Source organism: Mesoplodon mirus (genome assembly GCF_964341445.2).
Source record: "Mesoplodon mirus genome assembly, chromosome: 1".
In the NCBI taxonomy this organism is placed as follows: Eukaryota; Metazoa; Chordata; class Mammalia; order Artiodactyla; family Ziphiidae; genus Mesoplodon; species Mesoplodon mirus.
Genome location: NC_138976.1, coordinates 10,909,789 through 10,933,637, shown reverse-complemented (window position 1 = coordinate 10,933,637; position 23,849 = coordinate 10,909,789). Strand labels below are relative to the sequence as shown.

The 23,849-nt window shown below is 45.2% G+C and overlaps 1 protein-coding gene across 1 annotated transcript in view; it reads right to left on the bottom strand.

Annotated features, from left to right (window-relative positions):
* The window catches only part of PSMB7 (proteasome 20S subunit beta 7), a 57,228-nt gene extending 47,830 nt beyond the window's left edge, over positions 1-9,398 (bottom strand). Inside the window, exons 1-5 of the mRNA XM_082628820.1 lie at positions 9,292-9,398; positions 8,769-8,862; positions 7,887-7,984; positions 6,290-6,430; positions 428-543 (exon numbers count right to left, since the gene is read on the bottom strand). Coding sequence (XP_082484946.1) covers positions 428-543; positions 6,290-6,430; positions 7,887-7,984; positions 8,769-8,862; positions 9,292-9,353 — 511 coding nt within the window. The 5' untranslated portion in view covers positions 9,354-9,398. The remainder of the gene's footprint in view (positions 1-427; positions 544-6,289; positions 6,431-7,886; positions 7,985-8,768; positions 8,863-9,291) is intronic.
* Between the last annotated feature and the right edge of the window lie 14,451 nt (positions 9,399-23,849).

Here is a 23,849-nt window from a genome sequence, read left to right as displayed (position 1 = left end):
GATAATTGTAAATTCACATGCAGATGTTAGAAATAATACATCACATTTTTGTACACTCTTGACTCAGTTTCCCACAAAGATAATATCTTGCATAACTGAAGTATAATATCACCTGCATTGTTTTTTTCTCCTACTATTTATCTCTTTCTAACATATAAATATATTTATAATTGTTGCTGTTATGGTCTGTCCACCCCCACTAAAAAATAAACTTCCTGCAGGCAAGAATCTTTATCTAAATTTTGTTCACTGCTATATCCCAAGCACATAAAACAGGGCCTAATCCCTAGGAGGAACTCAATAATACTTGTAGAAGGAATCAAAGCACTGTACTGCACTGCGTCCTCTATCAGGAAATAAACCGACTTTAACAGACCACCTTGGTAAATAAGACGATTCTGAAACATCAGGGAAACATTACACTCACCCATGGTGACATAAGGCAACTTATCAGTTGATCCATGAGGATAGATGCTGTAGAGGTGAGGTCCAGTAACATCTACTCCCCCCAAAACTAGGGCTGCACCAATGTAACCTTGATACCTGGTGATCAGAGTATGCATAAGAAAAAACAAAAATGAGTCTACGTTGCATCACTATAACTTAACCGAAAGTTGTATTTGAAGTCAGACAATAAAAAGCTTTTCTTACACTACTACTGCTTCATTAAATAATCACTGTTTTGAAGGGGAAAAAATAGGGAATTGAGCAAACATACTTGAACATCTACTATCAGCCAATAAAAACTATAAAGTGTGAGGCATTCCATGTGCCTTACATAATCTTAGTCTCACAACCCCCTTCAAAAGAAGACACTATAATTCTCATTGTAGAGAAGAGAAAACCAACCAAAAGACATTTTTAAGCCTCAGAGCCAAGCTTGGCTTACTCCAAAGGTCATCAGCACCCCTCCCATCATACCTCTCTGTGTTTAGCAGATAAGCTCCCTTCCAAGTCAACAGTGAGTTGTTGCTAAACTAAAGCTGTTCAAATTATCAACCTCACCATAGCCTCATAGGAAAATAGCTAATGTCAAAACACCTTTCCCCTCGGGCTTCCCTGGTGGCGCAGTGGTTGAGAGTCCGCCTGCCGATGCAGGGGACACGGGTTCATGCCCTGGTCCGGGAAGATGCCACATGCCGCGGAGCGGCTGGGCCCGTGAGCCATGGCCGCTGAGCCAGCCTGTCCGGAGCCTGTGCTCCGCAATGGGAGAGGCCACAACAGTGAGAGGCCCGCGTACCGCAAAAAAAACAAAAAAACAAAAAACACCTTTCCCTTGAATAAATCCACAAAATTATGACAGATATGAGCTCATACTGAGTAAGAGAAAGAAGTATTTCATCATGCAGGGAAGTGAATGAAGTAACTCCATGACAGCCTATATAAAACCCATTGCTCCTGCCCACAGTTTAAAACTGTATCTCTCAGAACATGGGCAAGAATACATTTTCCGCCTCACCCCCACCTCTGTTTAATTCTGCACGTATTTGTTCCTTTGGACCCTCTAGTTAGTTAGTTTTCGCTTCTACAGATTGCTTTCCTTGTATCTGGTTCAATTTTTTACCATTAGAACTGCTATGCTAGATAAACATGCTGGATTTAAAGTTCTCCACTGTGAGCCTTTAGCTCTCTGGGAAGAAAAATGAAACCAACACATGCTGAATTTGCCTAATGATACAATCATTAAAACTGATATAAATAACACAAGAACCAATCAAAGTCATAATTTTAGACTGTCTGAGATATAGCTACCCATCAGAAAGCGCTCTAGGTCGAGTCCAATATTTCCCGTGTCCCTTGATTACCAATTTATTATTTCAAATCTTCCATTTATAAGTGAAAAAATAAAGAGCAGGAAAGGATTTTAAAAGCAGCCTCGGGCTTCCCTGGTGGCGCAGTGGTTGAGAGTCCGCCTGCCGATGCAGGGGACACGGGTTCGTGCCCCTATCCCGGAAGATCCCACATGCCGCGCAGCGGCTGGGCCCGCGAGCCATGGCCGCGGAGCCTGTGTGTCCGGAGCCTGTGCTCCGCAACGGGAGAGGCCACAGCAGTGAGAGGCCCGCGTACAGCAAAAAAAAAAAAAAAAAAAAAAAAAAGCAGCCTCAAGAGGGAACAGAGGCCCAGACAAGGGAAGAAACTGGTCCCTAGCCGCATGAGCTAGCAGAAGGGTCAAGACTAGATCCCAGCACTCTGGGATGAGAAGCCAGAATCACCAGATCCACCACTCCCACCCCAGCCCAGTGCTTGATCCACTGTATCAACTGCCTGTCAAACACGCTGTTTAGTTAAAGTCAATTAATAACCAGCTAGTTCCCTTCCAAGCTAAAACATAATCTGTTTGATGCCTTTAGAAGAGTCTAAGATATTTTGGCAAGTCAATGAAATCCTTAAAAATGGATCCAGAAATTCTGTTTCCAGGAATCTAATTCTATTGATATAAGAGGACAAATATGCAGAAATGAATGCATAAGAATGTTTTTTGTGGTAACTGTTTATGATGCTAAAAAAGTGGAAACAGTCAGAATTAGCTAAACTAATACAGCTATACAATGGAACACTACACAATCGTTAAAAACCATGCTGCATTTTTCATGCACTACCGATGGTAATCTTACTCAAGGACAATTTTGGCAATATATATTAAAATGTTAAATGTGCCTACCTTTGACCCAGCAATTCTACTTCTAGGAATTTATTTTAGAATATAACTTAAAGAATTAATAACACAAGTACCTAAAGATTCTATATTCCAAAGGATCGGCAGAATACCTTACAATACCTTAAACACCTTAAAGTAAGCAATATTGTTAATCTTCAAAAATTGGTTAATAAAATAGATTACTGTGATCCAACAAAAATTAGGATACCGATCTATGGTTCTTAAACTTTTGGGGGCACAGACCCCACGGAAAAAATGATTAAAATTGTGGAACCCTCGCCCATAACAAGTGTACACACACAAATTTTTCTCTATTTCAGGAGAGTTACAGGTCTCCAGAAGTCCTCCACGGGCTCAAGGTAAAATCTCTGGATGCCGAGCTCGTCTACTGATGGGAACAATATTCACAATATACTGTTATGTGAACAGGGTCAGTTACAAAACAACACATATAGCAGGATCCCATTTTTGCAAATACATGCATGAGTATACGTGCCTAGTATAAAAGGTCTAAGAAAACAGACCTCAAAGATTCACAGTGTATGTGCTTAAGTGGCAGAGTGTCAGCTGAAATCTACTTGCTTCTTTTCACATTTCTATAGTGTCTGAATTTTTTACAATGATCGTACATTACTTTTATAATAATTTATAAAAAGGTTTTCTTTTTGAAATACGCCAACATGGAAACTATTGAAGAGGCACTGGTAGGTGAAAAGATGAGGTTACAATATGGGATAGAAAGCACAACTATGATCCCATTTTTACAGAACAAAATATGTATTATTAAACATAGGAAAAACCCTGAAGAGTGTACCATAATCTGTTAGCACCGACTGCTTATGGGTGGTAGAAATTCAGATAATTTCTATATTTTTTAATCTATATCTTCTAGCTTTTTTACTGTGAACATGCACTTATAATACTGAAGGAAGGGAGGAAGGGATGATCAAGTGAATGAACGAACGAATAAATAAATTTAAAAGTCTAGGAGTATATACAACCAGCCAAAATGTGATTCTCGCCTATTTTTTCTTTGAGCTTTACAGTATTTTCAGAATTTTCTACAATGAATATATAGTACTTTTGTAAGGAAAAAAATTACAATAAAATAAAATTTTAAAGCCTCTACATATTCAAATAGTTTCCAGAATACAGAATAGTATATCAAAGATTTCTGCTAGACTCAACAAGAAGGCTCCATGCGCAGAAGGAACAAGTATCACAGATATCTTCTACCTATAGCCACCACAGAAGTAAAATAAAAGTACGGCTTAAGTAAGGAAAAAGATGTCCACTTCTGTTTATCAAATCCTCTTTTCTCACTTATTCACATACAAGGAAACAGATTATTCAGGGGGAAGAAAACAGCAAGAGTACACCTTGTATTCTTTCTTCAGCCTCTGAATGAGGATCTAACTATGTATCAGGCCCTGTACTAGGCACTGCATAAGCCTTGTTTCTTTATTCATTTCCTCCCCAAAAGTTAGAGAGACAGAACTATTATCCCCATTTTATTGAGGAAGAAACTGAGGATAAGAAGGGTGAGGTGAACAGCCCAAAGTTACACAAATGTAAGCACTGTAGACAGGATCTGAAACAAAGTTCTAAAGTCAAATCCTATGCTTTTTTCTCTTATACTAGTGACCCACTTTACGTAACTCAACAAAAATGTCAAAAGACATAAAGAACCATAATTATCCTGGTTTAAATTTTTGTGTTCTTCTCAAAACTTTGATAAAATTTAACTTTTACAAAGTATGTTAAACTAAAGATAATAAAACACTGAAAAAAGAGAATTTAGAATTCCTGAAACATTCTAAAGAGATTAACACAAACATCTGCTAGATTTAGCTAAATGCTAAATGACACTGCAAGCAATCTTGAAATATTTACTGCAATTTTATGTTTAAAAATTGTTTTAAATGTAATGCACCACACAAACCACCAGAGGGAGCTTTACATTTAAAATCAAAATCACAAATGTCTTCAGTTATCTTGACAACAGATGTGCTTTAACAAGTTCTCACACTGCACTGGAAGAATTTATTTGATAGGTGATAATTCTCCAGGATTAGGATGATGATTATGTATATAAATAAATGGAAATCACTGACATAAAGGCTCAGTACAGCCAGAGTAGGAATTGGGTAGATATGGACTAGGCTTCCTGCCCATATGACTCATAAACCCTGGTATCCTCTGCTGTAAAATGGGAACTATTCTACCGGCCTTGCTGCACAGCTATATTAAACCTCATATCCACTTCCTGAGAGCCGAGGGGCCATGCTACACTTGTAGACGAAGACCTGCAAATTCACAGGAAGGCAAGGGCCAGGCAGGAAACAGAGAAGTGAGCCACGCAAGGACTGACAGGCCAGAACACATGCTCCCACTTCCAAAGGCAACAACGGCCACTCAGTCCCACATACCGCCTGCTTTATGAGCTTTTATCAGAAGAAGCTGGAAATCCATATTTTAAATTCAAAGCTCCCAGTTTATAATTATTTGCCACTATTTTTTTTAAAACACTATGTGAGCCAAATGAAATTTCTTTACAAGCTGAATACGGCCTGTGAGCTGCCAGCTTACAACCTTTGCCTTCTGTTCCTGCTCCCCTTTAACTCTCACAGGCCTGGATGCAGCTGCTACCACTTGGGACAGAGATAAAGAAAATGTCTTGTGTAGGTTGCTTAATGAATGATGAGGACCAGAATAAAGGCCTCTGACCAACTTTTTAAAAAATTTTAAAAAGGTATCATGATACACATTCTATAAGGAAGAAGAGAGGAGAGAATCTGTTAACGCTAAGGTAGGTCACAAAAGGAGAAGCCAGGATTCCAACCCAAGACTAAATGTCCAGGCTATTTCCACTATACTACATTGCTTCTCTTCTCTTTACGAGGGGCAAATGAGAAAATGGACTCAAAATGTGAAAACTGTCTGGACCTATGCAAACACAAGGTGATGATGTGGTTGTTAAGGACTAAAGAGAAACAGAACTGCTAAGAGGAACTCTGGGAGTCAGCAGGGAGTGAACGTCAGGTGAGGCAAACGAATGCATCTCTTTAAGCCTCAGTTTGTTCACTTACAAATTAGAGATGTTAATAGCCCCTATCTCAGAGTTAAAGGGATAAAGTGAGATCATGCATAAAGCACTCAGCACAGGGCCTGGCACAAACAAGTAAATGTTGGTTAATAGTAACGCTATTCTACCCACTTACAGCCAACTACAAATAATCACTTTTCATTTCACTGTTATCTTGCCCCTAAAAAAGGGAGAAAAAACCATCATTTGTGCTTGTGTGTGTTTACAAGAAGAACTCAAAGGTTCCTTCCAGCTCTTTCTTACTATGAACAAAAAAGTTTTTATCTAGCAATACCCTAAGCCTCAGGAAATGACTCAATTGGTCACATGTGATTCATTCATGAAAAAAAAAAAAAAAAGACCCCATAAATTCGAATACATTATCAAAAGCCTTATGAAATTAAAGTATCTTTTTAGTAACAATTGATTTCTAGAATAAAATGTGTATTTCTTAATGCCTTTTCTCGAGCTTCCAGGCTTCCCTTGGCTGAAAATCTAAGACATGAGAAAAAAATACTACAGAAATCCCCATCCTGGAACCTTACCTGAAAAGCATCTGCTTCAGCATCCGATTGGCCGTCACAACTCTGGGAAGGCGGCCAGTGGAAAGAGAGTGGAGCTCCAAGTTGGAAGAAATGAGCTGGGTTGTCATGTCTGTGTCCGCAGCTGTCCCAGCACCACAACAACTAAAAAATACAATTAGAAACGTAGCTGAAATTTAATTACCAAAGGGCTCAATTAGAAGTGGAGCTTCTTGGAAAACTTCCACAAAGTTCAGGGACATAGAGAGATGTTTTGGAGTATACCTGCACTGTAACTGCTCTAACCAAGCTTAAACAAACATAAAATTAAGAATGCACATCTAATTATATGCAAATATATTTTCTGTAGCCCAGTGGAATATTTCAAATCATTAGTTTCTATGTTCTGAACAGAGTGTGCATTTTACTGATCCTAGAAAATATCCAAGTTGTACAAAAGAGCAAGGAATGTTAAAAGCCTTGCAATTTACATTTACCAAGTATTTAGTACTAGATACCAGTCATTCCAAAGTGCTGAGAATGAAGAAAATATGACACAGTAATAGCACTTGATTTCAAACTTGAGTGGAGCAGACATATAATACAATATAGTAGCACAGGTAGAAAACGCTGTAGGAAATTGGAGGAGAGAGCAGTTAACTCTGATCTTTGAGAAGAGGTTTCATTTGAGCTGAATTTAGAAGCACAGAATAAAAACACTATACAGAGAAGAAGAAAGGGCATTTCTAAGCAGACGGGCTAGCAAAAGCAAGGGTAAAACAGCTTGGACATGCGGAGAACAGGGACATGAGGGAAATAGGGACAGCCCAAGTATAACTGGAACATAGACTGATAGCAGCTAAATAGGATGAAAAGGTAAGCTTTCTGTGAAATTGTACAAGACCTTGAATATCATGCTAGTTTCAATTTTACCCTGAAAACAGTGTGGAAATGTGAAAAATCTCTTGAAAAGTTTTTAAACAGGAAAGGCACATAATTTGATCTGTGTTTTACAAAACCCAGTATGACAGAAGCGTGAACAATACAGATAAAGAAAAGGCCAAAGGCAGAGAGACCATTTAAATGACAACTGCAATAATCCAGCTGAGAAAAAAGAATCCGAGGTAAGGCCTTGGTAGAGGGAAGGAGAGAAGGGAGTGGATTCAAAAGGCACACAGAAGGCAGAACTGGGTACCAAATGAACTGAAGACTAAAGCAAAAAGAGGACTTGAGGGACTTCCCTGGTGGTCCAGCAGTTAAGACTCTGTGCTCCCAATGCAGGGGGCCTGGGTTTGATCCCTGGTCAGGAAATTAGATCCCGCATGCCGAAACTATGAGCCTGCATGCCGCAACTAAAAGATCCCGCACGCTGCAGCTAAATATCCCGCACGCGTCAGGGTGCCACAACTAAGACCCAGCACAGCCAAATAAATAAATAAATACATATTTTTTAAAATAAAAAAGAGGACTTGAGGATGGCTAGCTCAGATGGATGGAAATGTCATTTAAGGGAGACAGAAAGAAAATACAGGCTGAACAACAGGCTTTAGAGAGAAAGAGTAAATTCAATTTTACCCCCGACATGTTTAAAAATGAGTTATTCAAACTAATCAATACTTACTAAATGTTAGGAGATATGAAGTGTATTTTTGAACAGTTCTTGTCAGCAACAACCATTCCTTCAGTTGCCCTTGTATCTGCTCCAAGAACTATGCCATCCTATTTTTAAGAAATATATACTTTAAAACAACTTCACACATACAAACCACAGTTCTCTACTCTAGTTTAGGAAAAACAATGTTGACCATCCTCTGCTCCCCCAACCACCCCGCCTCGCACTGAAATATTGTGCTATACTTTCGGCATTCAACAAAAAGCTTATTAATAAACATTATTGGTTGAACCCTCAGTAGGCAGTAGGAACTATCATTCCTGTTTTCAAATGAGGCTCAGAGAGTCACTGAATTCCTTACAAATCACAGAGCCAATATCAGAAAAGTCTGGATTAAGATGCAGAAACCTTTCCATTAAAATAGCCACGTCTGTCAATTTCTTTTTAAAAGACGTCACTCTTTACCTTTAACAACAATAACCAGTTATCTCTTTTGACCCTTACAACAATTTAAATCAGGAGTTATTATGTCCACCTGATGGATTAGAAAGTGAGGCTGTGAGAAGGAAAGGGACCTGCCCACCAAGTTAGAGGAAGAAAAAAAGCTAAATGGTTAAACATTTTTGTTTTCTCCCACTACATCATCCTGCTTCCTAAAGTAGTAACTTAAGACAGAAAACTGGCTTCCTGTCGAAAACTGCAGAGTGAGCAAAGAATATAAACTGCCGATAAGTGCACAAAACTGACACAGTCTCTCCTAAAGGAGCTTTTCCTGATGTAGTACTCTGTAAGATGTGCCCTTCCTCACACAGCCCAGAGAAATAAAAGAGGCCAAGGGGCCTGGGTCCTGAAATTAGCTGACACTGCTGCTCTCAGCCTGTCCCGGCTTACCTTATAGACCACCCCTGCGATAGTTGTCCCAGTTTTCCGGGCCATTGGAAGCTTGGATCCTTTCTTTGCAAAATCGGCTTCCAAGATGGCATTTCTGAGAGCAAATGAGAGAATAAAGCGTTGAAAGACACCACACTGCGCCGCACCGGCACAAAGAGTTTCTAATAGGGAACTCGGGAGAAGGAAAAACTACTAGCATTTGCTTTCAAGCCCATCTGTTTCACTGGCTCCTCCCAACAGCAGGACTACTGTCCCGCTTTTTTGCGAAAGAAGCGTCTGAGAGGGTCCGCACCACCACCCCGGAGATGCAGGGTGTCCCGGTGCGCTGGGGAAGTGGAAAAGCCGACCGGGCCTCAGGAGAAACACGCTCAGGCCCTAATTCCCCTGAGTCACAAGTGCCGCGGGCCGCGGGGCCCGCCCTCCACCATTCGTTCAGACTTCCCGGCTCAGACAGCAACCCAACTCTGACCCCGGCACCGCATTCCCACTCCCGCCCTGAATCCGGACCGGGACATGACCATACCTGCGGCAGTTTTCGAAAGAGAAACCTCCAACCGGTGGCTCATACACTGACACAGCCGCCATCTTCCCGAAAAGGTACTTCCGGGCCGGGGGCGGGAGCAAACGAAAAGAGCCAAGCACTTCCGGCGCCGCCGGCGACCTAGGGCTGAAGGGGCGGAGGAAACTCCGCGCTAGGGTGATGGATCTTCGAGTTAGGGGCTCCTAGAGGAGCCTGGAGATGTTTGGAGTATAGCGCCCCAAGTGGCGAGGAGGAGAAACTGACACCCGGAGAAGCGGGGGGAAAGGACTTACCCAAGGTGGGCACACCAGAGACCAGGCCTCCTGCCCACCAGACCAGAGCGGTTTCTACTGCTAATTCGACTACATGGAGCTTCAGAGACAGAGACAATGAAGTTCCAGGCACAGCTCCACCACCTCCTTGCAATGAGCAAGTCCTCTCAACTGTCTGAATTTGTTTCCTCTGCTGTCAAATGGGGATAATAGCTGCCTCAAAAGGCTGCTGTGAAATGAACAAGAAGCCTGTAAAAAAAGCTGTTCAACATCATTAGTCGTTAGAGACATGCAAATCAAAACCACAGTGCAATACCACTGCACACCCACGAAGATGGCTATAATCAAAAAGACAGAAAATAACAAGTGTTGGCTGGGATGTGGAGAAATTGGAACCCTCATATGTGACTGCTGGGAACGTGAAATGGTGCAGCTGCTCCAGAAAATAATTTGGCAGTTCCTCTCAAAATTAAACATAGACCCAGCAATTGTCTCTTACCTGTATACCGAAGAGAATTGGAAACAGTTGTTCACAAAAACCTGTACACAAATATTTATAGCAGCATTACTCATAATAGCCAAATAATGGAAACAACCCAAATGTCCATCAACTTGAGGAATGGATAAGCAAAATGTGGTACATCCATGCAACAGAATACCATTCAGCTGTAAAAAGGAATGAAGCACTGACACATGCTACAACAGGGATGAACTTAGAACACTGTGCTAAGTGAAAGAAGCCAGGCACAAAAAGCCACAAATAGTATGGTTCCATTTCTATGAAATGTCCTTACTAAACCAATCCATACAGCCAGAAAGTAGATTAGTGGTTATTGGGAGATTGGGGGGAAGGAAAGAAAGGGGAGTGACTAATGGATACAGAGCCTCTTTTGGGGATGATGAAAATGTTCTGAAATTAGGTAGTTGTAATGATCACACAACATTGTGAATATACTAAAAGCCACTACTGCCCTGCACATTTTGAAATGGTGAAATTTTTGTTATGTTAATTTCACTTTTTAAAAAGCTGCTGTGAAAATTGAAAATTGTATGTGGAGGACTTCCCTGGTGGCGCAGTGGTTAAGAATCCACCTTCCAGTGCATGGGATATGGGTTCGATCCCTGGTCCAGGAAGATCCCACATGCCACAGAGCAACTAAGCCCGTGCGCCACAACTACTGAAGCCTGTGTGCCTAGAGCCCATGCTCTGCAACAAGAGAAGCCACCACAATGAGAAGTCCGCGCACCGCAACGAAGAGTAGCCCCTGCTCACCACAACTAGGGAAAGCCCACACACAGCAGCGAAGACCCAACACAACCAAAAATTAATTAATTAATCAAATTAAAAAAGAAAAAAGAAAATTATATGTGGAGAGCATTTATCCTGGCATGTAGAACTTCTCCATAAATAGCTGTTATTGTTAATGGCACATTCATTTCATCCTGCCAACAAGCCTCAAAGGTAGCTATGTAATTCAACTCACTTTACTGATGGAAATTAAGGTTCATTGACGTAAAGTAACTTGCTCAAACTTACATAGCAAGTAGATCACAGCAGCAATAATTGTGGGCTGAATTAATTTATTCATTCAAAAAATATTAAAATGATTCAATTATGTAATGAAATTATTTGCTCAGCACCTACTATGTGTCAAGCTTGTTTCTAGGAATCAATGAATGAATGAATGAATGGCATCCCAATCACCCAGAACCGTGCCCGTCACAACTACGTGTTCAATAAATATTTGTCAAAGGTTCAATTCCTTTTCATTACTTCTCTGGGTCTTCTGTGCGACATAGGAAAATGTGGCCTCACCACCCACCCCCACAGGAATCTACTGATGAAGAGGTTTGAGTGTCTCCAGTGTCACCAAGTTGCTGCTTTGGTGAATGTGAAAAGTAAAAAGACGGGCTCTGTTCTAGAGATGTCCACTTCCTGATGAGAGAGGCTCGACTCCAGAAGACCTAGACAGGACTGGTCATAATTCAACATGCCCCGGATGCCGTGAGGGTCAGTAAATAATGATAGAATGAAGGGCTGCTTTCACAATGTTCATCACACTCACGCCTGCTCTGGGCTCAGCTTTGAGGGAATGAACACACAGGTGAACCAGATGGAGTTCCTCTCCTCATGTTGTGGATTGAATTGTGTCCCCCCCTCCAAAGCTGACATGTTGAAGTCCCAAACCCCAGTACCTCAGGATGTGACCTTATTTGAAGATAGGGCCTTGACAGAGGTAATCAAGTGAAAATGAGGTCATTAGGGTAGATCTTAATCCAGCACGATTGAGGTCCTTTTCAAAGGGGAAATTTACAGACAGATGTTCACACAGGGAGAACATCATGTGAACGTGACAGCAGAGATTAAGCCAAGGAATGTCAGAGATTGGCAGCAAACTACCAGAAGCTAGGCCAGAGGCCTGGAACAGCCCTCAGAAGGAACCTACCTGCCAACACCAACACCTTGCTTTCAGACTTCTAGCCTTCATAACTGTGAGACAATAAGTTTCTTTTTCTTTTTTTTTCTTTTTTTTTTTGCCATGCTGTGCAGCTTGCAGCATCTTAGTTCCCCGACCAGGGACTGAACCTGGGCCCTCAGCGGTGAAAGTGCGAAGTCTTAACCACTGGACTGCCGGGGAATTCCTGACAATGTTTCTGTTGTTTCTGTTATTTAAGCCACCCAGTTTGTGGTACTTTGTTACAGCAGCTCTAAGAAATGAATACACCTCATGAGTTCACAGTCTGAGGGAGGAGAGAAGACCCCAGAAAGACTCACAGCCTGGTATGCCAAGGCTGGGTGGAGGAGGGTTGCTGCAGAAGCCAAGAGGCTCAGAAGGACAGAGTGTGAGCTCGTGGGGTGAGAAGACAGGGGGGACGGACACACAGGCGAAGTCCTGGGGTATGGAGCAAACAAAACCAAACAAAAAGCCCTGACAGTGATTTGTTTTCAGGAAACGGTGATGAATCTGATGCGGCTGCAGCAAAGGGAAGCACAGCAGCCTGCAGCCCCCAGAGGACAGTGGCAAGGCGTCTGTGTCCAGCTGGAGGAGCCAGGGAAGGATGTGGAAATGATTTGTGATCTCAGTTTGTCCCTGGGCATTTCTCTTCCTAACTGGGTCTCTTTGGTATGGTTTTCACACCCAGATGAGCTGAGGTGGTGGCACTGTCTGTCTTGTGGCTTCTAGAGGTGGCCCAGCAGAGGAAGCTGGAGCCAGCAGAGGGCGACAGAGAGCTTCCAGGCCCCTGAGGCGCGCAGTCCAAGGCCCTAGAAACTCCACTCAGCCTGGGTCAGGGCTGGGACCCTGCTTCGGCCTCCCTGTCCAACATGACTGCTGCCCCCTGGGACTGCAGCTCTCTGGACTGCAGCCCAGTCTAGAACCTGGGCCTGGACACAGTCCCACTTAATCCCTGGCAGTGCCACCAAAACTGACTGACTAGTAAAGCTACCACTTCTGCTCTGGATCTGGCTGTGTGACCTCAGGGGAGCCATCAGACTCTCTGGGTCTCAGTTTCCTAATAATATAGTAACAACCAACATTCCCTGCATGCCCCCCACAACCTGTTCTAACCACTTTATATACAGGGCCTCATGGTCACCCTAAGCACCTAGAATGTGCCAACACAGAAAACAGATGATCAAGAGACAGACACAGTGCTGCCCTCAGGGAGCTGGCAGTCCCTGAAGACCAAGTATCACTGCCCCACTTTACAGATGAGGCAACTGAGGCCCAGAGAAGTGAACACTGGCTCAAGGTGATAAATGGCACACAGCTAAGTGGCAGAGCCACAGTTCAAACCACGTGCCTCCCAGCCCCAGACCAGACACAGCTCCACTTCCCTGACCCCTGGCAATTACAGTCCAGCTGGAACCCAAGCTCCTATGTTCTCGGGGGTTTGCCAGAACAAAAGCAAGGCAAACTCAGCTAGTTCCCAGCTGTGTGATTGGAGGCTGGTCTCTTCATCTCTCATCTGTTTCCTCTGCTATAGAATGAGAGCACATTACAATGTTTCTCTTGCCTTGGGCATACCAAATAAGAACATGCAGTGTAAACTGTAAAGCATTTTATTCATTCATTCGTTCATCCATTCATTCATTCAGTATTTATTAAACCCTTCCTTGGTGCCAGGTTCTGTGCCACATCATAGTCTTGAGGGGCGCTGGTCTGGGAACTGCACCTCCAGTTCACTGTGCTAAGTGCCCTAAGTGACACATACCAGAGCACAGCCAGGAAACGGCTCCCAAGAGAGCCTGAGGCAGCTGGGTAGACACCCGGAGGACGGGAGTTAGCACTGAGGCCAGGAGACCAGAGGGTGCATCCCATATGGAGGGTTCAGCTGTGCATGGCCCCTGCTCATGCCTGGATTTTCCAAGGCCCTGGCAAGCACCCTCCCCCAACCTGCAGGCTGCTAGGAGCCCAGCGTGGGATGGGCCCTGGAAGGCTCACCCCCATCCTCTATCAGGATACACACACATCCGGGGGTGCCCCCCACAAGGAGACTTGGCCATCTTCCCATTGCAGGGAAAGCAGCCCATGATGCTCCCGGTTGCTAAGGCAACTGGGCCCTTGTTTTTCCTTCTTCATAAATAAGCTATAAATAGACAGGGCAAACCTGGGCGCCTTCCTTTGCATGAATTAGAGCAGCTGCTCCCGGCTCCAGGGCGCTGGCACAACATCCAAGTGCCAAGTGTTGCTGCACAGGCCACAGAAACACAGCTCCAGTGGGAGGGCATGGCAGACACATGGCAGCATCGAATGTGAATTCCCCCCACCCTCTCCAGACTCTGCTGGGGCACTGAGCAGATTCTGGGACCCTGCCGAGACCCACTGAACCACAATCATTGCAAGTGAGGCCTGAGGTGGGAGTTTAACTACTTAACCCCAGCAGATGAGATGAGCCATGAGTTTGCCCACCCAGCTAATGGTGAGCAAGAATGGGCATCCTTCCCTTCTTCCCATCTGGGACGTATGCAAGTCACAAGGAAATCACGAGAATACGTCCCATTATGAAGGACTTTGTAGGCTGGCTCAGAATCTGGGCCTGTCCAGAGGGCACTTGGGAGCCATGGGAGGCGTGTAGGCAGAGAAGCAATGTGACCTCTCTTGGAAGAATGGGATTCCCACTTGACAAAGGGAGTTTGAGCAGAGTGTGTCACCCAAAACAAGGTGCCCTGAAGGTTGCTGGACCACAGCTGACAGATGCTTCCTCAAGCCAAGCCTCTGAATATGGACACCGGATGCCTCCCAGGCACATCTAGCTCCACATCTTCACCATGGGCTAGACCTGCCACGCCCTCCCACAGTGAGGCAAATGCTATCCCATTCATTCATTCATTCATTCATTCATTCATTCATCCAGGCATCCTTTAAACAAACTCCAGTTCTGTGTCTGGCACTGTGCTGGGCTCAGGAACACAAAGACTCTGCCCTCGAGGGAAATGGATACAGGAATAAATGTAAGAAAGCTAAAGGACCAGAGGTTCTGATGGAAATTGCACAGGGTACAAAGAGGCTCAAAGGAGAGAAAGAGGACAGCTCCCCAAGGGGAGCTTTTAAGAAAACATGGGATTGTAAACAAAACTAAAAAGATGAGTAGGAGTTGGCTGGCTGGAGTTGCAGGAGAGAATGGGTGCTCCAGAAGGAGAGTCTGAGCAGACACGTGGAAGCATGTTGGACAGCATTAAATGGGAGGGAGTGGGAAGCTGGAAACTCGGCAGGGACCAAGGCAGGCAGGACCTCACATCAGTGTGTTGTGAAAATCAACCTGGCAGCTGGCCAAGGATGGAATGGACAGGGAGACTCTGGAAACACGCAATCCGGGAGGGAACTACAGACATGGACCAGGGAGGAGGGAAAGAGGGTCTGAACGAGGGCGGTGTTACTCAAGAAATATTACAGAAGGTCAAACAGGATGTGGTCAGAGGTTAGATTCGAGGAGCAGGGAAAAGGAGGAGTTGATGTTCTTGGGGGTCTGACTCGGGTGGCAGGATGGATGGTGGTGGGAAGGTCCACACGGGTCCCTGTGGGATATGCTGCACTGGAGGTCTGGGCTGGGGAGAGCAGTGCAGGACAGCAGGGAGAAGGCTGTGTAAGTCCCGGGTGTGAATGAGATGCTTCAGGAGAGTGGGCAGAGGGAGAGAAGGGAGCCAGGGACAGAGGCCAGGAACGGTAATGTTCGTCATGCAGGTAAGGATGAGGGGCGGGCAAAGGATGGAGAGAAGCAGCAGGCTGGGAGGCAGGCAGGGACTGGGGAGAATGATGTCATAGCCGCCAAGATGGGGAAAGGGGGCTGGAGACGGAGGGAGAATGGCCTAAGTCCCAGCAGCCCAGCAAGACGAGGACGGAAACTCGTCCACGGGACCATCAAATCAAGCAAAGATTTTTTTTCTAATAATAATGCTCAGTGTTACCGATGATGTGACAAGATGAGCACTTTCACATTTGCTTGTGGGAGTGTAAAGTGGTACAAACTTTCTGCAAAGCCACTGGCCAAGATAGTTCAAGATCCCGTACAACAGAGTACCTGGTTTAACAACACCATATTGTGCACTTCAAAGTTTGTTATGAGGGCAGCTCTCATGCTAAGCAGTGTAGTTTTTTTGTATATCAACTATACCCCAATAAAGCTGTTTTTTAAAAAGTAGTTCAAGATCCTTGAAAAAGCTCAGAATATTTAACTCAAAAATTCCCCTCTAGGGACTCCCCTGGTGGCACAGTAGTTAAGAATCCGCCTGCCAATGCAGGGGACACGGGTTCGATCCCTGGTCCGGGAAGATCCCACATGCCGCGGAGCAACTAAGCCCGTGCGCCACAACTACTGAGCCTGCGCTCTGGAGCCTGTGAGCCACAGCTACTGAGTCCACGTGCCACAGCTACTGAGGCCCATGTGCCTAGAGCCCAGGCACAACAAAAAGAGAAGCCATCGCAATGAGAAGTCCACGCACCGCAACGAAGAGTAGCCCCTGCTCGCCACAACTAGAGAAAGCCCACGCACAGCAACGAAGACCCAACGCAGCCAAAAATAAAAATAAATTAAAAAAAAAATTCCCCTCTATGGCTCTATCCTCAGACAAAGATAGGTGTGTGAAGATGTTCATTGTAACACTATTTATGATAGACCATATTGGACTTTATAGTGAACTATATATTGGATATATATTGGATAATGGATTATATACATTGCATATTATAATAGATTCTATATTATAATGAAAATCTGGAAACTGCTTTAATATCAAACAACAGATGAATGGCTAAATAGTTTATGATGGAGGGTGAGAAACAGGCAGAAATACATATGGTTCCAACTTTATAATGTATGTGGGTGTATATTATGTATGTAAAAAGCCAATCATATTAATAATAGGCATAATTCCTTGCTGGTAGGTTATCAGGTCATTCTTATTTTCCTCTTTGAGCCTCTGCTTTTTTTTAATTCTCTATCTATGCACTATTTTTTCTCAGCTTTTTTAATATTTTGAGGTTTTTCAAGTCTTCAGAAAGTTGCAAGAGTAGTACAATGAACCGTCCTCCCTCCCTCCCTCTCTCTCTTTCTCTCTCCACTGAATCAATTGAAAGTCACACAACACTCCACCCTAAATGCTAGAGGATGAATCTCCTGAAAACAAGGACATTCTCCTACATAAACACAATACCAATATAAGGATTCAGTATTACTATCTAATATTCACTCCACTTTCAAATTCCCCCAATTATCCCAATAAAACCTTTATGATTTTTGTGATCCAGGATCTCATCAAGGACCACACACTGAATTTAGTTGCCTGATAAATACTCCAGCAAAAGTCCCCTAATAACCAGGGCATTCTCCTACAAAACCACAATACAATTGTCACATTGCGGAAATGTAATACGGGTTCAGGATTATTACCTAATATTCTGTCCACATGTAAATCTCCCCAATATCACCTTTATGATTTTTGTGATCAGGATGCAGTCAGGGAGCCCCACTGAATTCAATCTCCATGACTCGTTAGCCTCCTTCAAGCTGGAATAGTCTCCAGCCTTGTTTTATGTCTTTCATGAAGAGGCCAGGCCCGTTCTGAAGAATTGTCTTCAATGTGGACTTGTCTGATGATTTTGGCAGGTAAGCATTTTTGGCAGGAGGTCCTCATAAGTGATGTGTCCTTTCTTGGGGCACCACATCAGAGGGCACTGATATTGGCTTGTCCCATTATTAGGGGTGTTAAGTTTAATCATTTGGGTAAGGTGGGGTCTGCCGGGTTTCTCTATTTGTAAAGCTAACATTTTCTCTTTGTAATTAAAAAGTAATTTGCAGGTGATTCTTTAAGACTGTGCACACAGCCTATTCCCAATGGTCTCTGACCCAATGGCATGGTCACCCGCTGATGATTTTTACCCAAATCCATTTTTACAATGTTGATTATAAGATGCTGTTTTCTGTTTCTATTACTCCTCCTCAGCTGGCACTCTTCTAAGAGCTTTCCCTTAACCTGACTTCTCTGGGTCTTTTTTTTTTTAAATCAAGGATATTTTTTCAATTTTATGCATTATGATCCATTCTTGTTATTAATCATTTGGATCTCCAGTTGTCCCAAATGTAGCCGTTGGAGCTGTTTCAAATGGGCTCCCCAGCAGTTTGAGATCATCTTTGCTTTCTGGCACAATGACATATTCCAGGCATGGAGTGGAGCGCTTGCTGGGTCCATCCAGCCCTCTGGGCCACAGAAACAGCCACTCACCTCTGGACCCAGGGGGGACTTGACGGAGGTGAGCGGGCAGCAAGTGAAGCGGCGGGGGCTGGATGGACATTCGGAGTTATTTCTCTTGGAGCATCAACAGCCGGTGCTTTAATTAATGGCCCCACTCCAGGGGCCCAGGGCCAGTTGACTTCAGCTTAGGAACAGGGCACCAGCCCGCTCAGGTATCTCACTTCACATCCCATTCATTTACTCCTTGCATGCGGAAAGATATTAGTTATAGTACAAAGATGAAGAAAATCTGTGTGTTCTTTTGTAACTTCACTGAGGAAAGGAAAAGGCAGGGAATAAATGTCCTGACTTTAGGAGGGAAAAGCATGTGTGCCTGCAAGTGTGTGTGTGTGTGAGTGTGTGTTTGTCTGTCCCCAGGTTCTCCAGGCCTCTGCATCCCCTTTTTTCTTCTTTATCTTATTTCTTTTCTGGTTGAGGTAGAGTTTGCATACAGTAAAATGAACAGATTTGAAGGATACAGTTGGGTGGGTTTCAATAAAGGTGTAATCAGCACCCAACCGAATTACAGAACATTTCCACCAACCCCAGAAAGATCCCTCGTGTGTCCTCCAGTCAACCCCTCATAAAGGCAACCACTTTCTAATATCTCAAAATTCCAGAACGTCACAAACGAAATTATGCAGCAAGCACACCTCCTTTAACTGCCAAATAAAATGGTGGTGGAAAGCCTGGCAGTGCCACCACTGCCCCCAGAATATTTCCAAGGCTTTCCCGGGGGGAAAGAGGCAGGACACTGATGTCCCTCTGTGGGTTCTCTCCCCAAATCCCTGCTCCCAGGCTGGTGACCAAGAAGGGGACCCAGACCAAGTTCATTCCCCCACCCAGAAAGAAAATCATCTTCTGCGGCCCAGAAACGATGGCCTAGAAACCCCACTGGACATGGCAGGAGGCTCTCTACCCAGCAGTGAGGCCCAGACACACTGACTGCCCCCGGTCCCCTGACCGTGGGGACCCCAGGGGGACCGTGGTCCTGTCTATCTGCCAGCAGGAGCAGTGAGCAGCACCACTGGCCAGCCGGCCGGCCTCCTGCATTTCTGCTGTCAATCTGCCCACTGCCCTGGGTTGTTTACTGGAAGCTGGCCTCCCTGCCAGGGTTCAAAGCCCTGGCCCTGGGCACGTCCGTGGCAGGAAGCAGACCGGGCAGTAATTGGCAGCGCGGCTGTGCTCAGAGGCCAGCACTGACCCGGCATCCTCCTCCAGCACCGCCTTTGAGTCGCTCCACACTGACCTTCCAGGCCTGCAGGGACTTCCTGCTGAATGCCGAGCCCGCACCAGCAACAACTTACTCATTCCCCAAGAAATCTATTAAAAGGTGACAGCACTTTGGGGCCCCCACCACAGAAAGCCTAATGTCTTCTGTTCCCAAGAGCCACCAGCCGACTCCGGCTGAACTCAGAGAGAACTGAGTTAGAACTCGAAATTTGGGTGCCAAGGGAAAAATGACTCAGACACGAGGAGAGGTCGCCATCCTTGAGGCCCGTCTATGGCTTCACGAAGGGGGAACAGGTGGGATATGGAGTCCCCTTGACCTCAGAACCTATCTGCCACTTCCACTCTGTGTGACCTTGGGCAAGCCGCTTGGCCTCTCTGAGCCTTCCATGCCCATAAAGGAGAGAGGAGCCCACCCCATGGGTTGGCAAAAAGCCAGTGAAGTGCCAGGCACATAACAGATGCTATTCTCTGTGAGTGTTGCTGGATCAGAAGCAGACTGTATTTATTTCATTCTCCAGCTCAGAGAGAAATAAGCCCAGAGTGACCTGCACGTGTGTGCCCACATCCTGAGAAAGCCAGTGGCCGAGCCATGGGGTCACGTGGGGTGGAGCTGCAGCTGGAGGCTCTAGGGGGTGGGGGCGGGGCATTTGAGGATGGGGGCTCTTACCACCTCCAGCAAGGCTCTGGCTGATCACTGAGCCATTGGATGGATGAATGGAACCAATGGGTGAATGCCCGCATCACTGGTAGATGCTGTAGGCTAAATAATGGCCCCCCAAAGATGTTGACGGCCCAGTCCCTGCAACCTGTGAAGATGTTACCTTACGTGGTAAAAGGAACTTTGCAGATTCAATTAAGTTAAGGCTCTTGAGTGGGAAGATCATCCTGGATTATCCAGGTGGGCCCAGTGTAATCCCAGGGGTCCTTATAAGAGGGAGGCATCAGACTAAGAGTTGAGGCCTGAGGTGTGAGTTGAGGGAGAGGCATCTGCAATGGACCACGGTGACATCGAGGCTACAGTCACATAACTTCTGTTCTCTGGACCTGGCTGGGCCCAAACTCCAATGTACTATTTTCACCATAGGATGAAGTGCTGCTGGGCCCACTGACCTTATGATTTGGAGGATCAAAAAACACCAGCTCACGAGGGACAGCTCAGATCTCATAGCTACACGATGTCCGGTGGTCATCAGTCTCTACTAGGGTCCAGCAGAGTACCACGCACCGATTTTCTAAGGGTGAGTAGCTCTCTGCAGCAGAAGTCATGGACTTGCTTCTAAACCCTAGTTAAAAGAAATAATTTTTAATAAGATACTTTTGATTCATTTGGCAGATTGTCCATTTTGTAAGTGACAATCATTTTAAATTGAACTGGCCTTTGGAGAATTGGTTTTTAGCAAAATGGGTCAGTGCTGGCTTCAGAGCTGGCTGGATTCCGGTACACAGAGGATGACCTCAAGAACTCTTTCCTGTTCTTGGATTTGCTCTCTTCTGGGCTGGCTTTGCTTTCACTTGACTTTTCTCTAAATTGTGGCAGAGATGGCCACCATTCCTCTGGTTTGGCTTCCCCAGTTGAAAGAAAAAGAGAATGATTTTCCCAGCAATTCCAGTAGAAGACCACCTGTCTTGTGTGCCCACTCTAGAATGACTCTCCGTGGCCAGGAGATGAAATACCATGACTGGGTAAGCATGGGCTACATACCCACATGTGGAAGGCAGAATTCTAAAGGTGCCTCCTCTCCTGATTTCCATCCTTGGTTATTCAACGAAACACTAACCTAAGTACTATGTGATGGTTGATTTTACACGTCAACTTGGCTGGGCCACAGTGCCCAGATGTTTGGTTAAACATTATTCTGGATGTTTCTGTAAAGGTGTTTTTGGATGAGATTAACATTTAAATTGGTGGGCTTTGAGTAAAGCAGATTACCCTCTGTCATGTGGGTGGGTCTCATCCAATCATGTGAAGGGCTTAATAGAACAAAAGACTGACCTCCCCAGAGCAAGAAGGAATTCTGCCAGCAGATCGCCTTTGGACTTGAACTACATCTCTTTCCTGGGTCTCCAGTCCGCTGGCCTGCCCTGCAGATGTTGGATATACCAAGCCTCTATAATCATGTAAACCACTTTAAATTTTTAAAATAATCTTTAAAATCTCCCCTCCCCCTCACCTTGATATGTGGAATTTGCCAATATAATTAAGGTTACTAATCAGCTGACATTAAAATAAGGTTACACTGGATTATCTAGGTGGCCCAGTATAATCAAACAAGCCCTTAGAAGCAGTAGAGGAAGGCAGAAGAAGAGGACAAAGAAATGTGGCAGAAAGGGAAGTTGGAGAGACATGAAGCAGGAGGGGGATTTGACCTGCCTCGCTGGAGGAGGCTACATGAAAAGCGTGAAGAGAAATGCAGGCAGCCTGTAAGACAAGGACCAGCCCCTGAATGACAGCCAGCAAGGACACGGGGACCTCAGTCCCACAACCATAGGAACAGAATCTGGCCAACAGCCCGAATGGGCTTACAAACAGTATACCCTCGGCACCTCCAGAAAGGTAGGCAACCCTGCCGACACCTTGATTTCACCCTTCTGAGACCCAGAGCAGAGGAACTAACGGAGCCAACCTGATTTCTGATCTACAGAATTGTGAGCTGATTGATTTGTGTTGCTTCAAGCTGCTAAATTTGTGGTAATTTGCCATGACTATAATAGAAAACAAATACACCACCCATGGAGAATGGGGCGGAGCCAGCCCCTCCCAACACCACAGGGACTGATCATAGAAGGTGGGCTCCCCAGATCGGGTGCTGGTCCCAGAAGTGGGGGGCCTGGGCAGAGTTGACCACAGTGTCCAAGCTGAAAATTGATTCTCCATTGCCCAGCACCCAGGCACCACCAAGGTGAGGGTCCCACCCCAAGTTTCAGACCAACTTAGGTGAGGGGCCTTAGCCCCTCTGCTTGTGCCCATGGCCAGAGCCCCCTACGACAAAGTGGCAGTTGTTTTCTCTGTTCCAGGAATTTCTCCAGCTCTCTCTCCACTCTTCTCTCTATTTGGGGGCTTCTTCAGTTTCCACCCCACTACTCAGGTGTCCAGAAAACTCCCCCAAGCCTGGCCAGACTCCCAGGTCAGACTTGGAGTAAGTTCCATGTAAACCCCCAGCAATCGTGGAGTAGAATCCCTGGAGCTGGACAGGAGGAAGAGCAGAGCCTTCAGGCCGCCAGGCTGCTGGGCAGGGCTCCCTGCCTGGCACTGGGCAGGTATTATCACAATTAGTCCTTGTCACGGCTCCACCTGGTGGGCAATAGGATCCTCATTTCTTGGAAGGAAAAAACAAGGCTCAAAGAAGGCGCAAATCCTTGTCCAAGGTCAGTCAGCACACTTTTCCAGTTACAAGTGACAGAAGCCTAATTCAACCTGGCTGGAGAAAAGGAAGCATGTGCTGATCCATGCAACCTGGAGGTCGAGGGGTGGGGCTGGCTTCAGGCACCCTTCTGCTCGGGGACTCAGTGAGGTCCTCATCTCCCCCTGCCTCTCTGTACCTGCATCTCTTCCTGTCTCTCCCTCTTTTTCTCTCTCCCTCTGCCCACCGCACTCTGGTTCTCCCTCACTCTGTCTCCTACTTCATGAGTGCCCTCCTCGCAGCTGGCTTTATTCCCTCCCACTGCATATAGATAGGACAGAAAATGTAGCCTGTGGCAGAAACAGAAGCTTGGTCTTATCTGAAGCAGCAAAGTGCCCAGGTGATAAATGAGCTTTCTCGAACTCCCTTGCAACCAGTGACATGTAAATAGAAATATTCTATAGTAATTCTGGGAAGCTTGACTATAGGGAGGCAAGCTGACTCAGCTGAAAGGAGCACCTCTTTTACCCTTCTCCCCTTTCTGCCTTCCTGTTGCCTAGAACTATGTGTGTAATGGCAGGAGCTCTGGCCACCATTTGGGGCCATAGGGTGAGGCTGGATGCCAGTGCCAGTCATATGAGCCCTGAACTGGCCACCATCAGACTTCTTTTACATGCAAAAAAAAACCCCCAAACTATTGCATGTTTAACCCACTTTTATTTGGAGTTTTTGTTATATGCAGCCAAACTTAACCCCATGATACGTGACCACCTATCACATCTATCCAACTCAGAAACTCCAGAGTCAGGACCCCTGCTCTTCTCACTCACAAGGCATCTAGTGAACTCTGAATGGCACAGCTAGGGTCACATAGTTATGACTAGAGGAATGGCCAAACCATGTCCCAGGCCCACTCTTGGTGTGCTTAATGTTGCTTGTTAGTTTGCTTTTGAGGACAGCCAGAGTAGAATCACATGAATGGTG